This window comes from Dasypus novemcinctus, chromosome 1, assembly GCF_030445035.2.
Source record: "Dasypus novemcinctus isolate mDasNov1 chromosome 1, mDasNov1.1.hap2, whole genome shotgun sequence".
NCBI lineage: Eukaryota > Metazoa > Chordata > Mammalia > Cingulata > Dasypodidae > Dasypus > Dasypus novemcinctus.
In genome coordinates this window covers 163,588,576-163,602,752 of record NC_080673.1, presented here as the reverse complement: position 1 = coordinate 163,602,752, position 14,177 = coordinate 163,588,576, and the positions used below count along the sequence as shown (strand labels likewise).

Genomic DNA, 14,177 nt, shown 5'->3' with positions numbered 1-14,177 from the left:
GGGACTCACAGATAAAAGGCATGGCAAAGGACAGAGTCAGAGTTTTTGATGAGAGGGTTTTTGATTATGGAGTTTGATGCTAAAGACTTAAACCGGAGCCCCGGGAAGTCAGCATGCTGAGGAAAGAGAAGCCAGGCCCAGGAAGAAAGGAACCTTGAACCCAGAGAAAAGAAAGCCCCAGGAATGTAGGAACTCAGGAAGCCTGAACCCTCACAGATGCCAGCAGCCATCTTGCTCCAAATAACTTTGTGAGGGAAGTAACTTATGCTTTATGGCCTGAAACTATAAGCTCCTACCCCAAATAAATACCCTTTATAAAAACCAACCAATTTCTGGTATTTTGCATCAGCACCCCTTCGGCTGACTAATACAATCACATTTTCTGATACAGGAACCCTCATGTCTTTCCTTGTTGCTGTGAGCTTATTGCCATGAGCTCACTGCTTGGCACATACATTCAATAAATCTTTGTTGAATGAAACGAATAAAAATTTTCTATGTTGCCAGAGCATTTGAAATTACAATATTTACTCATCACAAAATATATTAGGCATCGGAATGCCACAATTTATGAAACCTTTTCCCTATTATAGGATATCCGTGTATTCTATTTTTTTTTACTACATAATGCTACAATAAACATTTTTATACCCATAGAGATTTATCTCTGGGATAAATTCCCAGAATGCCTCTTTTATGGTTCTCAATAGAGAGGAAATAAGACTTCCTTTTTTAAGTTGCAACTTTTATTATTAGGTTGAATATTACACTGCTTTTCATATTTCTTATTTATATAACAACAATCTTAATCTTTGGTAATATATGGTATAAATATTTTCCATATTCTATTTATTTATAGTACCTTTTGTTGTGTTTTAGTTTTAAAATTTACATAATTCCATAGATTTTGAGTTACAAAACTATTTCTATTAAAACAAAACTTAGAACATTCTGCCTCTACAAATATTTATTAAAGTCTTAAACTTCTATTTTGTGTATTTTGTTTATAACAATGTTTGAATTTTTAATTCTTTTAGCCGGTTGAAGTGTATATTAGCATAAGCTGTGAGTTAGGTATAAAGTGTTTTCTTTATTAAAGCTGTGATACCACCATTATTTATTAACCCTATAAATAATTATTTTTACCTCCTTTATCAAATATTGAATGGGCTTCATTCCAGGCATATTTATTCTATTCTACTAATCAATGTCTATTTTTGCAAAACAAACACATACACATTACTTTAAGAACCGTTCCTTTCTATTTTACCTACAGAGAATCTTTACTCATTGTTCTTTATTTTTCCAAATATTTTTCTATTTTTCTCAACTGGTTATTATTTAAAATAACAATACAGTGATGAAAGATACAATGTCTAAAAATTTTTTCTATTATTTCAAAAATTTTTTATATTTAGTTATTTTTAAAACTATTATTATTTCATTTTCTTATTAATTTCATTTGGTTATTTTGTTGGCTTTGTTTTGGAGAGTTCTGGATCACAGAAGGGTCACAACAGTGTCAGGGAGGATCACTGGTGCAGGGTGTCTGTGACAGTGTCATGCACCTGGGGCATGCCTCTAAGGCATATGAACATATTCAAGTGGAGACCAACACAAAAATCGAAAGCACACTGAATTCTCATCCTGGGGAGTCCTGCTACATTCTCTAATAAAATGGCAAGAACCCTCCAAATACAAGGATAGTGCCTAGTGAAGGAAGACACAATTATGACAGGCCCTTGATATTAATAATTGTACTCAAGAACCTTTTCTTGTGAAATTGAAACCTAGCCTAAGAGTTACCTCCTGAAAATCTCCTTGTTGCTCAAATGTGGCCTCTCTCTAAGACAAATCTAGCATATAAATGCACTATATTTCTCACCTGGCATGAGGCATGACTCCTGGGGATAAGCCTCCCTGGCACCAAGGGATTATTACCAAGTGTCAACTAGCAATGCACCTGGAAAAAGACCTTGACCAAAAGGAGGAGATAGTAAATGTAAATGAGATTTTATGCCTAAGAGATTTCAAAGTGAGTCGGGAGGACATTCCAGAGGTTATCCTTATGCATGTCTCAGCAGGATCTCATTGACTGCCACAGTAAAGAGCGCCTCATATAGCAGGGCTGCTGAAGGTTAGAGAGACATCTAGACACTATAAGCAGGGCAGACAAGTTCAAAAATTTATTCAGCACCCTGTCAGTGGGCCTTACTTTGGAATTTATGTTCACCAGTGTAAGAGAGTTAGACTCTTTTATAGTTTCCCTATACATGGCTCTTCTGCCCCCTTTATTTAAACCCATATTAGCAATAAACTTGTTAAATATATGTCCAAGTGACTTAAATCTTTGGTCTGTTCATGTGCCAGTTGAGCCCTGAATCCCAATAGAGTAGCAATATCTACTCTCCAATTCATTGGACTCACCCAGACAATCAACAAGGAGATGATGATGGACAAAGCCCATCCCAAGAACAGAGAGTGTCTACAACTACAAACGAGATAGTTCCATCCATCTGCTCCATGGGATCTAAGGCCCCTGTCATTTAGAACGAGAATGGGCATTACCATTCCCAAGTCCTCAATTTGGAGAATGAACAATGGACTAAAGTAGACCCACTATAATTCAATTACAGACTTATTATTCTAGCAATGGAAGAACTTTTATCATTGATATAAAGGCAATGGCAACAGAGGTTCATATTACATCATATTAATTCTAATAAGGTTCTGAGGGAAGGAAAATGGGAAAGGGAAAAATAGGTGTAATATGGGGGCATTTTTGGGACATTGGAATTGTACTGCATGACACAGTAATGATGGATACAAGCCATTACATTTTGTTATAACTTACAAAATTGTGCAGGACAAAGTGTAAACTGTAATGTAAACTACAGTCCAGTCCATGGTTAGTAGCAATGCTTCAAAATGTGTTCAGCAATTGTAACAAATACACCACACTAATGAAAGATGTTGTTAATGTGAGAATGTGTGGAAGGAGAGAGGGTAGGGTATATGGGAATTCCCTAATTTTTTTATGTAACATTTAAATAATCTAAAGCTTCTTTAAAAATAAAATAAAATAATTAAAAATTAAATAACAATAATTTAATTGACTCTTGAGGAAAAAATGATAATTTCCCTATTAGGTATTATATCACTAATTTGGGACAATTGATATTTTTATCTTTAGTTTTTCTAGGAATATGGCCTATCTGTATATTTATGGGAATTTGAGCAACTAAGTTTTTGATATTTTCTTTAAGAAAGTCATGCACATATTTTGAGTTTATTTGCAAGTATTCCATAATGCTACAGGGAATAAGAAATCTTTTTCACTATTTTTAATTTGATATTGCTGACATAAAAATACTATTAATTCCTGAATATTTATCTTTCTTAACGACTGAACCAATCTCTTATTAATTCTAACAGGAGGAGCAACTCTTCTTTGTCATTGCTTAAGTCTTATTGATTTCAGGAAATCTAGATTGGAAAAGGTAAAAACCAATAAATAAGATAAGTACTTTTTGTCAGATTCTGAGTTATTGCTGCTTTATCTTTCACCTGAAGAAAATTCTCTCATCTTGGATGAATACAGTATTACTCAAAACAGAGTTTAAAAATTATCTTACTAAGTAATTTTGGTTCATTTTGCTCAAACGACTTTTTGTAAGACATATTCTATCCCTGGGTTTTTCTGCATCTCAAAGTGGAATGTATAGGCAAGGTGTGGCAACACTCTCCAAGAGGACCGAAAATACTATCATTATGGGTAATCTTGGCTAGTGATTTAAATTTTTGCTCAAAAAATTGAAAACATAAGAGTTACAGTAATCCAGATTAAATTATAGTAACCTTGAAAATAATGATTATCTACTAGGAAATAAGATATTTTACAGGTTAATTTTAGAATGAGGTGGTACATGATTATCTCCTGATATTATACCTTATTTCTAAATGAGCAATTTAGGGTAAGAAGATAAAAATTGATATATCAGTTTGTTAGGATATGTATTTATATTAACTACACTGACCAACTCAAGTACAAAAAACATATTTATAGTAAAATACATTTTATCTACTTGATTATATATTACCAGTCTTCTCTCTAAAAGTGTCAGAAAAGAGCATAAAAGGAAATTCTTTGGAAACAGTTCTCAAGCTTTTTAGTTTTTATCTTACTCTTTTGAAAAAGAGGTGACTATCAGGGAAAGAAGAAAAGCACAATCAGGGTATCTTCCTCTTTGTTACTCTTATGTCAAAGACCAGAGAGAGCAAGAAAGGGGTATGAATTTTCAAATATGCAGAAGAGGAGATGTCAGTCTCTATTCTAGCTTATGATCTAATAATCAACAAAAAATGCACTTAACTCAGAGTCGACTTTACTTCTTGTAGGGAAATAAAGTGACCATGGCTATCACATAGGAGACTTCAGGGCATGGCCTTTAAGCTGCTGGGAAATACTGGAATGCAAATAAACTGAGTGAGCTACTCCTCTATTTTCCTGGCAAAGACTCTTCAAACCTAGAAAACAAAATTCCCTGGGTAGAAGGCCTCCAAAAAAGTCTTTTTCCCAAGTTACAAATATTGTTCAGTTGTGGATGACTACAGATTAAATGTTCTTCCAAATCCAAGGGAGAACAAAGAATAATTGCTTACCTTTTGAAAATGAGGTCTGAAAAGAATAAACACTAGGATAATATTCGTTACATTAGACTCAACTCATTCACTGCCATGTTAGAGGTCTTGCGAGCAAAATAACCTCTTGATGTTATGGAAGTGATTTCTGGCTCATTAAAAGATGTTTCATTTCTAAGACTTATTTTTTATTTATTTAATTTTTTTAGGAGGTATGGGGGATTGAACCTGGAACCTTATATATGTGAAGTGCATGCTCAACCACTGAGCTATACCCATTCCACTGTAAGATTTATATTTAAAGGAATTAGTGTGCAAATGTGATTAATAATAATAAAAGAATTTGAGGTAAATATACAAATATAAAATATCGGAACTTTTATTTTTACTTGGACAGTAGATGATCAAAGCAAAAAATTACAACACAAAACGGGTCATGATTGAATGAAATCTATGAAAACAGTACTTAAAAGTATACTATGAAAGAAAGAAAAAGTTCTAAACATTACTATTCAAAATTAGTCTTTCTAGCATGTTGCAAAAAAAAAAAAAATTAAGTGGAGGTGACTACCAGAAGACTCCATTTATGTTTGCAACATAAATTACTAAATAGTTTCCATTTTTAGTAGAACTCTTGATAGCTGTTCATATTATTATAAAAAATTACATTTACTAGAGCACACATGGAGGTATTTCTTCTGCTGGAACAAAACAAAAATCAATGCATACCTTTTCCCAGTGAACAATTTCCCAAGCACCATTTCTCAAAACTGGAAAGAGAAAAGGTGACATTGTTAAGAAGAGTTTCACTACCTATCAGAAAGTTATTTCTGATGAAATGAATAATTTCAAATAAATTAACTAGAAACCATCTGTATGGGTTTAAAAATTAATTATGACAGCAAGTTATAGGTACACTTACACAAAGAATTAGAACCAGCCAATGTGCATTTTAGATCCCACAATACATATCTACAACAGAGGACAATCTCAACGATATCACCAAAGGCTTTCTTCAGTGCATGGAGGAATTATTGGGCTTGACTGCAGGAGAAAGCCACAAGAATGATATGAATGATAAGAGTGGCAAACTTAAAAACTTTTCATACATTAATAACAATGTTTGAAAAAAAAAAGAATCACAAGCATGGAAGGAAATAGATTTCCAATGGGCTAATAAAAATGTAACACATAAAGCCAACAGATAAAGAATCTGTGCCCTTAGGTTTATAATACTCCAAAAGAAGCAAAATTTTCCGTATTTGTTTAATGTTAAAAAATGAAAGAGACTGCTACTAAATTACCATAGAGGGGTTGAAATTTCATAATATTTCATTACTGCTTTGCAAAAGAAAAGTTACTTACTAAACCTTTTTCCCCCTACTGTTGGTCTATGGCATAATACTGAATATACCGACAGAAACTAAAATATAAAACAAAAAGTGGGACAAGAAGATAACATAAAGTAGATGGTACTTAAGAATGGGAATAAGTTAAGGTCAGTCAGTAAGTTATCTAGACAGTAAATTCCATGAGGGCAAAGCTAATATTTACTTTGTTTACCACTATATTACCTGGAAACAGCATAGTTCCTAGCACAAAGTAGCTGCTCAGTAAATACTTGTTGGATGGATAATTTATAGATACAAAAATACTAGGTTCAGTTTCTTTTAGTTTTAGGAGAGACAAAGCCTGTTCACAATGATAATAACCATCAGAATGTGAAAGAGCAAATCTAATGTCAATTACATACCAACATATTTTGAAAGCAGTATTACCATATAAATTAGTTCAATTTAAATATAACTATTTTGCATTTCTAAATTTCCTGAACATAGCCCTATGTATTGTTCCCTTCTGTATCTCTAGCTCCTTCTAGCATTCCTGGCACATAAGACACTCAAATGCTGCTAAATGAATGAATAAAGGCAAGTGCATTTGGGTGAATCAAATTCATTAATTTAAAGAGTAATAATAACTCCAAGTTGAAGAGGTAACACCAAAATAATTTTAGTGCAATATTAGTTACTAAATGAATGAGTTAAAGTGAGTGATCAAGAATCTGAATTACAGGTACCTAAAATTGATGACTTTATCCTAATATATAAAAGTAGGATTAAACCTGCTTCTTGATGTTGCTTGAGTTCTAAGACTTCAGAGCATATGATTTACAGAAAGAAGGCCATGGACTGGATGCCATCTCTGCCACACTTAGCAGTATGAGTCATTTAAACTCTTCTGTAGAGTGGGGCTAATGGTACCTTCCTCAAAATCAGTTGTCAGATCACAATAGTCAAAAGGTAGAATCAAACCAAGTGTTCACCGACAGATGAACAGATAAATAAAATGGGGTGCACACATACGATGGAATATCATTTGGCCATGAAAAGAATGAGGTGCTGATACATACTAGCACATGGACAAACCTTGAAAACATTATGTGAAGTGAAATAAACCAGACACAAAGGAACAGATGTATGATTCCACTTATATGAAATATCTAGAATAAGCAAATTCATAGAGACAGAAAGTAGATTAGAGGTTACCAGGGGCAGGAGAAGGGAAAAATCAGGAGTTACTACCTAATGGGTAACTGAGTTTCTGTTTTGGGTGATGAAAAAGCTTTGATAGTGGATGGGTGGTGATAGCAGCAGAGCATTGTAAATGTAATTAATGCCACTGAATTACACACTTAAAAATGGTTAAAATGGCAAAGTTTTGGCATATATACATTTTACCCAATAAAAAGAAATAAATTGGTTATTAGAAGAATAATTTAGAATGGTCTCCCCTTTTAAGCATTTAAACCAGTGCCTACAAATAAGTACTCAACAAAGAGACAGACCAAATGCTGCTCAAATGAACTATAACCAAGATTAACTGACCCTGAATGACTAGGCTATTAAGTTTGCATTAATTTAAATGAGGGGAAAAAAGCTCAATAGCATCTAGAAGTATTTATTGCTGTTTTTCTTATGATCTCATCTCTAATTGGGATGGGATCATAAGTCATTCCCTACAACACTGCAATATATTTCTTTAAAAAATCAGTGTTCAATATTTTTAAAATCAAGAGATTTGATGCTTAAAATATAAGATTTCAGGCTTTACTGGAAAGCTCAGAAGCTCAGACAATGCTAGATTCAATTTGTGCACTGCAACACATGGCACAAGGCGGTGGCCACCTGTTCAGGTGGGGCTCATCAGCCCACACTGTTTTCGTGGTTCCCCGCTGTCTTACACCCAGCCTGCTTCCTTTTTAGGGCACCTGCCTGGCTCATACTGATGAGGTTTTCTTTTTTCATTTGAGGTACAATGTAAAACAAAATGCACAGACCTTAGGTTTTCACGTTTTGAAAAGTTTAAACACCTGTGTATCCACCAATCAAGACACAGTATAGAACTCCAGAAAGATCCCTTGTGCCTTTTATAATCCATTCCTTCCATCCTCCATATGGAGGGAATGACAAAGGCAGCCACTTTCCGATTTTTTTTTTTTAAAGATTTATTTATTTATTTAATTTCCCTCCCCTCCCCCGGTTGTCGCGGCACAGAAAGTGTGTGTGGTGCCATTCTTGGGCAGGCTGCACTTTCTTTTGCGCTGGGTGGCTCTCCTTACGGGGCGCACTCCTTGCACGTGGGGCTCCCCTTCGCGGGGGACACCCCTGTGTGGCAGGGCACTCCTTGCGCGCATCAGCACTGCGCATGGGCCAGCTCCACACGGGTCAAGGAGGCCCGGGGTTTGAACCGGGGACCTCCCATGTGGTAGACGGATGCCCTAACCACTGGGCCAAGTCCGTTTCCCATTTTCCGATTTCTATCACCACAAATTAGACTTGTATTTCATATTCATTGACTCACACAGTGTACGTATTTTTATATTGAACTCTCAATCAATATATTTAAGATTCTGTTTAAAAGATTTTTCTTGCCCCCATTAAACTGATGTGGCATAATGGTGAATCAATTTCTGGGCTCTGTCTCCTGATTCCATAGATCTATTTGCATGTCTTAATATCCTTTTGATCAAAAAAAACCACCACCTCCTGGGATTCTAATCTGATCAGGGGAGAAGGGACATTTTAGAAACAGTGAATCTTCCAATTCATAAACAAGGCATATCTATCTTTCCATTTATTTCTGTCTTCATTAATTTCTCTCAGTTATGTTTTATTTAGTTTTTGGTGTACAGATCTTCCATTAGATTTATTCCTTGGTATCCAATGGATTTTCCCCTTAATATTATAAATCTTTTTCATTCCATTTTCCAATCAGTAATTGATAGTATAGAGAAATGCATTAAACTTTTACTCCATACATTCTTACATACACACAAACATATACACACAAGATTAGGTCACTCTTCTGTTCAAAACCTTCCAGTTGGCTTCTGTAGGCTCATAAAATGAGGCCAAACATCACAGGGGTTTTTTGGAAGCAGCCTTACCTATTCCCCATCATCACCTCCTGCCACTTCCGCCCTCTCATGCCATGATGAAAACACTATGCCTTTTTCTGCCTCAAAGTTTTTGCATGTTTCCCATGCCCAAAACACTCTTTGCCTCTATCCTCACCTAGTTGACTTCTGTACACCTTCTAGATTTCAGTCTTACACTACTTTCTCAGGGGAGCTTTTGTTGACACCCTCTCCTTCACTACTACCCCCAGAAGTGAATGAGTTCCCTGCACTTTTCCTTCTGAGCCCTTATCACATATGCTCCATGTATTTATTTGAGAGACTCATCTAAGGGCTGTGTCTGCCCTCAGACTCCATTTTGCTCACTGTCTTATCCCCAGGGTCATGATGCAGCAATGCAAAGGTGCTCACTAAGTACTTGCTGGATGGAAAGCTGGAGCCACTAATATTCCTATGTGTTTGGGATCATATGAAACTACAGTAATAGTCACAGAGATTTAATGAAGATACAACCACTTCCTATTGATCTCATGTTTAAAACAGTATACACATGACATTTGAGGAACGTTTCACAGTTCCTCAAAGAGTTAAAAGAGTTATCATGTACCCAAGAGAACTGAAAACATAGGTTCATGCACACACTTCTACATGACTGTTCATAGCAGCATTCCTCATAACAGACAAAAGTAGAAATACTCTAAATGTCTATCCACTGAGGAGTGGATAAATAAAATGTGGTAAAAACGGTGAATTTTATGGTACGTGAATTATAGCTCAACTTTAAAAAGCTATGTAAAAAGATACCAATGAACTATTTAAACTTTTACTTGAAATAGATTTCTCAGTTTTTTAAGTTACTAAAAGGATTTCCAGTGCAAGCAGATGGAAACCAGTATGTAACCATTAGGTACACTGACATGAGGCTGTCCTCTGATGTCAGTGTAGGCTGTCCTTCCAGCTCTGTAATCTAAACTAGCCCTTCCTTGGAATGCTACCACTTCTCAGATAGTTATTAGTTCACATCTAAAAATGGCCCTGAACCACTCTACTCAGCTCACTTAGCATGACGGAAGCATCTCCACAGGCTTTGATTCAACAGACCACACAAAGCAGTCATCACTCCACTACGGAGGGTGGAAGCCAGTGGTACTTTCATAGAACAAAGGAAAACCAAAGAAAATGGTCCTCTAGATCTGCTTCCCTGCTCCATCCTCCACACCTGCTCCTTTCCTCTAGACTTTGCTCTGATGGCTTCTTTCTCCACCTTCGAGCTATCCACCTGCTTTCCCCAACTAAACTTCCCTGTACACCCGTCTCTCTCAGTTAACCTATCCTCCCACTATCTCCAAGGGGATTTCTGCCTCCATTCAAACAGTACATTCTCCTATTTGCCTCTTCCCTGCTTTCCACCCAAATATTGTCTATTAATCACTGAAGAGATGCATTGGAAAAAGTGGCCTGTTGCAGATATGTGCATATCTAAGAAACTTTTAAATATAAACTCAGTTGATGCATTTTATGTTTCAAATCAATTTTATTGATAAATATTAATAAAGCATACAATTCATCCAAAGTACACCATCAACAGTATTTGGTATAATCAAATAGTTGTGCATTCATCACTTCAGTAATTATTAGAGCATTTTCATTATTTTAATAATAATAATGAACAAAAAGCAGACAAACATACCAGAAAATTCTTCACCTCTCCATGTCTCTGTGCTTCCCCTGTTGTATACAGCTGCTATTTCTGGCTATTCTTGCACCATTATTTATTTATTTAGCAGTTTTATTGCTGTGTTTTATTAAACTACAAAATCAATACATGTTCGCAACAACCCAAACACAAAGGTCTACAAAGTAAAAGCCTATTCCAGCTTTCCTCACCGCATTCCTGCTATTTCAAGATTATGAATACTAACCGATGAGACATCTTTGTGCAACTTTCTCTAGAAAAACAAATACACATGCACTTTCTTTTTCCTCCTTCTTTCCTTTTTAAAATTCATTTCTCTTCAACTTGCTTTTCCACTGAATATCACAGACACTTACAGGACAAAATACAAGGACTTAACTCATTTTTTAAAAAGAGCTACTTACATCCATTGTCTAGATGCATTCATTACTTAGGGTTAGAAAATTCAAAGGACTCACCAGGCTCCTCAGGATAGACTCACAAAAGGCTTTAATCAAGGTAAAGAGAGCGAAAACAGCAGGAAAAAAACATTCAAGCAAGCATCAGGGACGCTCCCCATGGACCCTTCCCAAGTAGTCAAGATATGGATTCTGAATCTCCACAAAGAGGAATCTTGGTTTTACAGAAGTTTGGGCTAAAGTTTCCAGCAGGTCTTTTATAACCCACTGCCAGGCAGTCAAGACAGGTTGTGTTGCTGGCCAAAGTAGGTAACACATCAGTCTATATACCTTGAAACAAATTAGAGAAGCTAGTCATGGGTGCCTCTGGAGAGTTTCGAACTTTAAACAGCACACTACATATACATCACCAGCTGGTCCATCTGCTCCTTTTCTTGGCCAAGGCTCAGCAGCACATGTTCAGGCATCCTGAAGATGAACACAGCACTGTCCCAGTCCAGTTGGAGATAACTCTTTTACATAATGGATATATCATAATTTATTCAACTATTCTCCTCTTGGTGGAGATTCTGATTTCCTAACCCCCTCCCCCCCAACTTTCTGCCACCACAAACACTGCTGAAATATATTTACATGTTTTTATCCTATATGAGAATCCTAGCAAAAGCATCCATTGCTGGCTCCAGGATATGTGTTTTTACTTTTATCAGATATAACCAAGTTACTTCCCGAAGGATGTACAGCAGTCCACACTCTGACTAGCAATGGATAAAGTTCCACTAACTACAAACCTAGACAGAACAACTTGTTAGGAATCATTTGGATTCCGTCAATGTGCTGGACAGTCAGTATTTATGCTGATGGCTACCATGGCCTGGATTAATCCAACTGCACATGACCTTGACAGTACCACAGAACTTTGCTTTTCCACATGGGGTCCAAGGCCAGCAGTAGCAGCATCACTTGGAGCCTTGTTAGAAATGAGGATGCTTTTCTTACCTCTCACCACCTCCCTCTCCCCTCCTTTACCCCTTCCTGCCCAAGATTCCTTTTGTTCTTGAAATACAAAATCCAAATTCAGAAATAAAGAATGGAAGAGCAAGCTTCTTCAAACTTGAGGCTAGACCCATCTTAGGATACAGAGATATGACTCTGGCAAAGTTAAAAACCAGCTCACAACCTACAGAAAAATTCCGTGCAGATCAGAGCTTGAACATTGGCCAAGAACAGAAGTCAATCATAAAATTCCTAGTGGTCTTTCCCTGTGGAATTGAGACCTAAATGTCTAACCCTTAGAACAATTAAAATAAACAAGACCACATGTATGACTGTGGTGACTGAAATAGAAACCCTGCTATTTTTAATCACTGCCCTCCTCTGACCGGGCTACAACCAGGCTTAGACAAGGTAAGAAAGGATCCTGGGTCTTGTGTTGAGCTTTTAATTTTCTTGGGCCAAAGAGTATAGGCATTCAGGAAAGTAAAGCACAGGAGGAGGAAATGACAGTGATGTCTCCTGGTGAGAGGAGTAAGAAGAAAGCTGTGACAGCATTATGAGAATAGCCCATCTTTCTCCTCATATAATGCTTTAACACCTCAGTCTTTTAAATGTAAAACTCCTCCACCTCTCCCCAGTTCTACCCAAACACACCTGCTGTATAGTTTCCATGCAGCCTAATTAGTCTAACAGAATGCATGGGTGTTCTCAGACCTTAAACAAATAACTCAAATGGAACCTGTTTTTACTTAGCAGGATACTAGTTAACAGCTTTATTATAAAAGATTCCTTTTTTGAAATGAAAACATTCTGGGGATTTCTTCTTCAAAGGCCCTGGAGGAAGTGGCAGTCTTTCAGGACTCAGTCAAGTGCTCCACAGATGCAGGTGCTCATTTAGAATCCAAAGCTGCCATCACCCCAGTCAGAAATGGTCTACCACTGGGACGTTACAGAAAGAGTCCCTGGGGTGTTGGGTGCAGCTTAAGTGGGTAACAAGAGGTGAGCCATCCAAAAGGACAACGTGAGCTATCAAGGTCACAGAACATGGAAAAACCACAGAAAAGTTAGTATGTGCCAATTCGTAACTGGGAGCAAGCATTTAAGAACAATTTTAGTACATTAAGGAGGGTGGGTGTATGGCTTAGAGTATGGTTTTGAACTGGGCAAAGAAGGCAAAGCAACATACCCATATTAATCCATTCACTATTAACCCATTCACTATTTATACCTTTACCTCCACAGAAGATTCTAAGGCAAAAAAAAACCACCCTTATTGTAGCACAAACTGACACTCTACAAGAGTCTCTTGCATAAACATGCCTCTACAATCAAAATTAAACTACTCTCTGCTTAGCCAAAGGACAAAAGGAACTTCCAGTGGTACCGAATGAACTGAAACTGCTTCTACCAACTCAGAAAACTTTTAACAGTGGTCCTCAAAGGCGGTCCTTTACCAACAGCATCCGTATCTTTGGGAGTTTCTTAGAAAAGCAGGTTATAGGGCCACACCTCAAACCCACAGAAACTCTAGAGTTGAGCCCCAGACATCTGTGGTTCAAAAAGCCCTCCAGGGGATTTTGATGCATACAAGTTTGAGAACCAATGGCTTATAAAAACAAACATGGGTGACTTGCTGCGATCACAGCACAAGGGTTAACAATCCCTGATGCCCAAAAACCTGTCCCTTAGCCTTGCTCACAGTCATGAATCATTTTTTCCTTTTCTTAATTTCTTAATTAAAACCTTTCTCCATTGCCTCACCAACCAATCATTCTCCAATTCCTTGCAATCTGGCTTCCTTTTTCATAGCTGCACAACTGTTCTTCAGGTTATTTCTCAAACACAGGATTAGTGGGTGTCATAGACTTGAGCCTTCCTTTAATTCCACAGTATTTGGGGTTTGACAGGGTTTTGGCCCCTTCCCAGGTCCAGCTGAATCTACTTGCTATGGTTTTCTAGACTTCTCACTATGCCACCCTAGTCGAGTCCCTCTTACTAGTGATTTAGTTGTCCTCCCTAATTAATCAAA

At 36.8% G+C, this 14,177-nt stretch overlaps 1 protein-coding gene across 7 annotated transcripts in view; it reads right to left on the bottom strand.

The window, feature by feature from the left end:
* ATP8A1 (ATPase phospholipid transporting 8A1) overlaps window positions 1–14,177 on the bottom strand; it is a 244,887-nt gene that overhangs the window by 180,214 nt on the left and 50,496 nt on the right. For all 7 annotated transcript variants that reach the window (XM_004448742.3, XM_023592370.2, XM_058299208.1 and 4 more), the window contains one exon: window positions 5,371–5,411. In XM_004448742.3, the coding sequence (XP_004448799.1) occupies window positions 5,371–5,411 (41 nt within the window). The remainder of the gene's footprint in view (window positions 1–5,370; window positions 5,412–14,177) is intronic.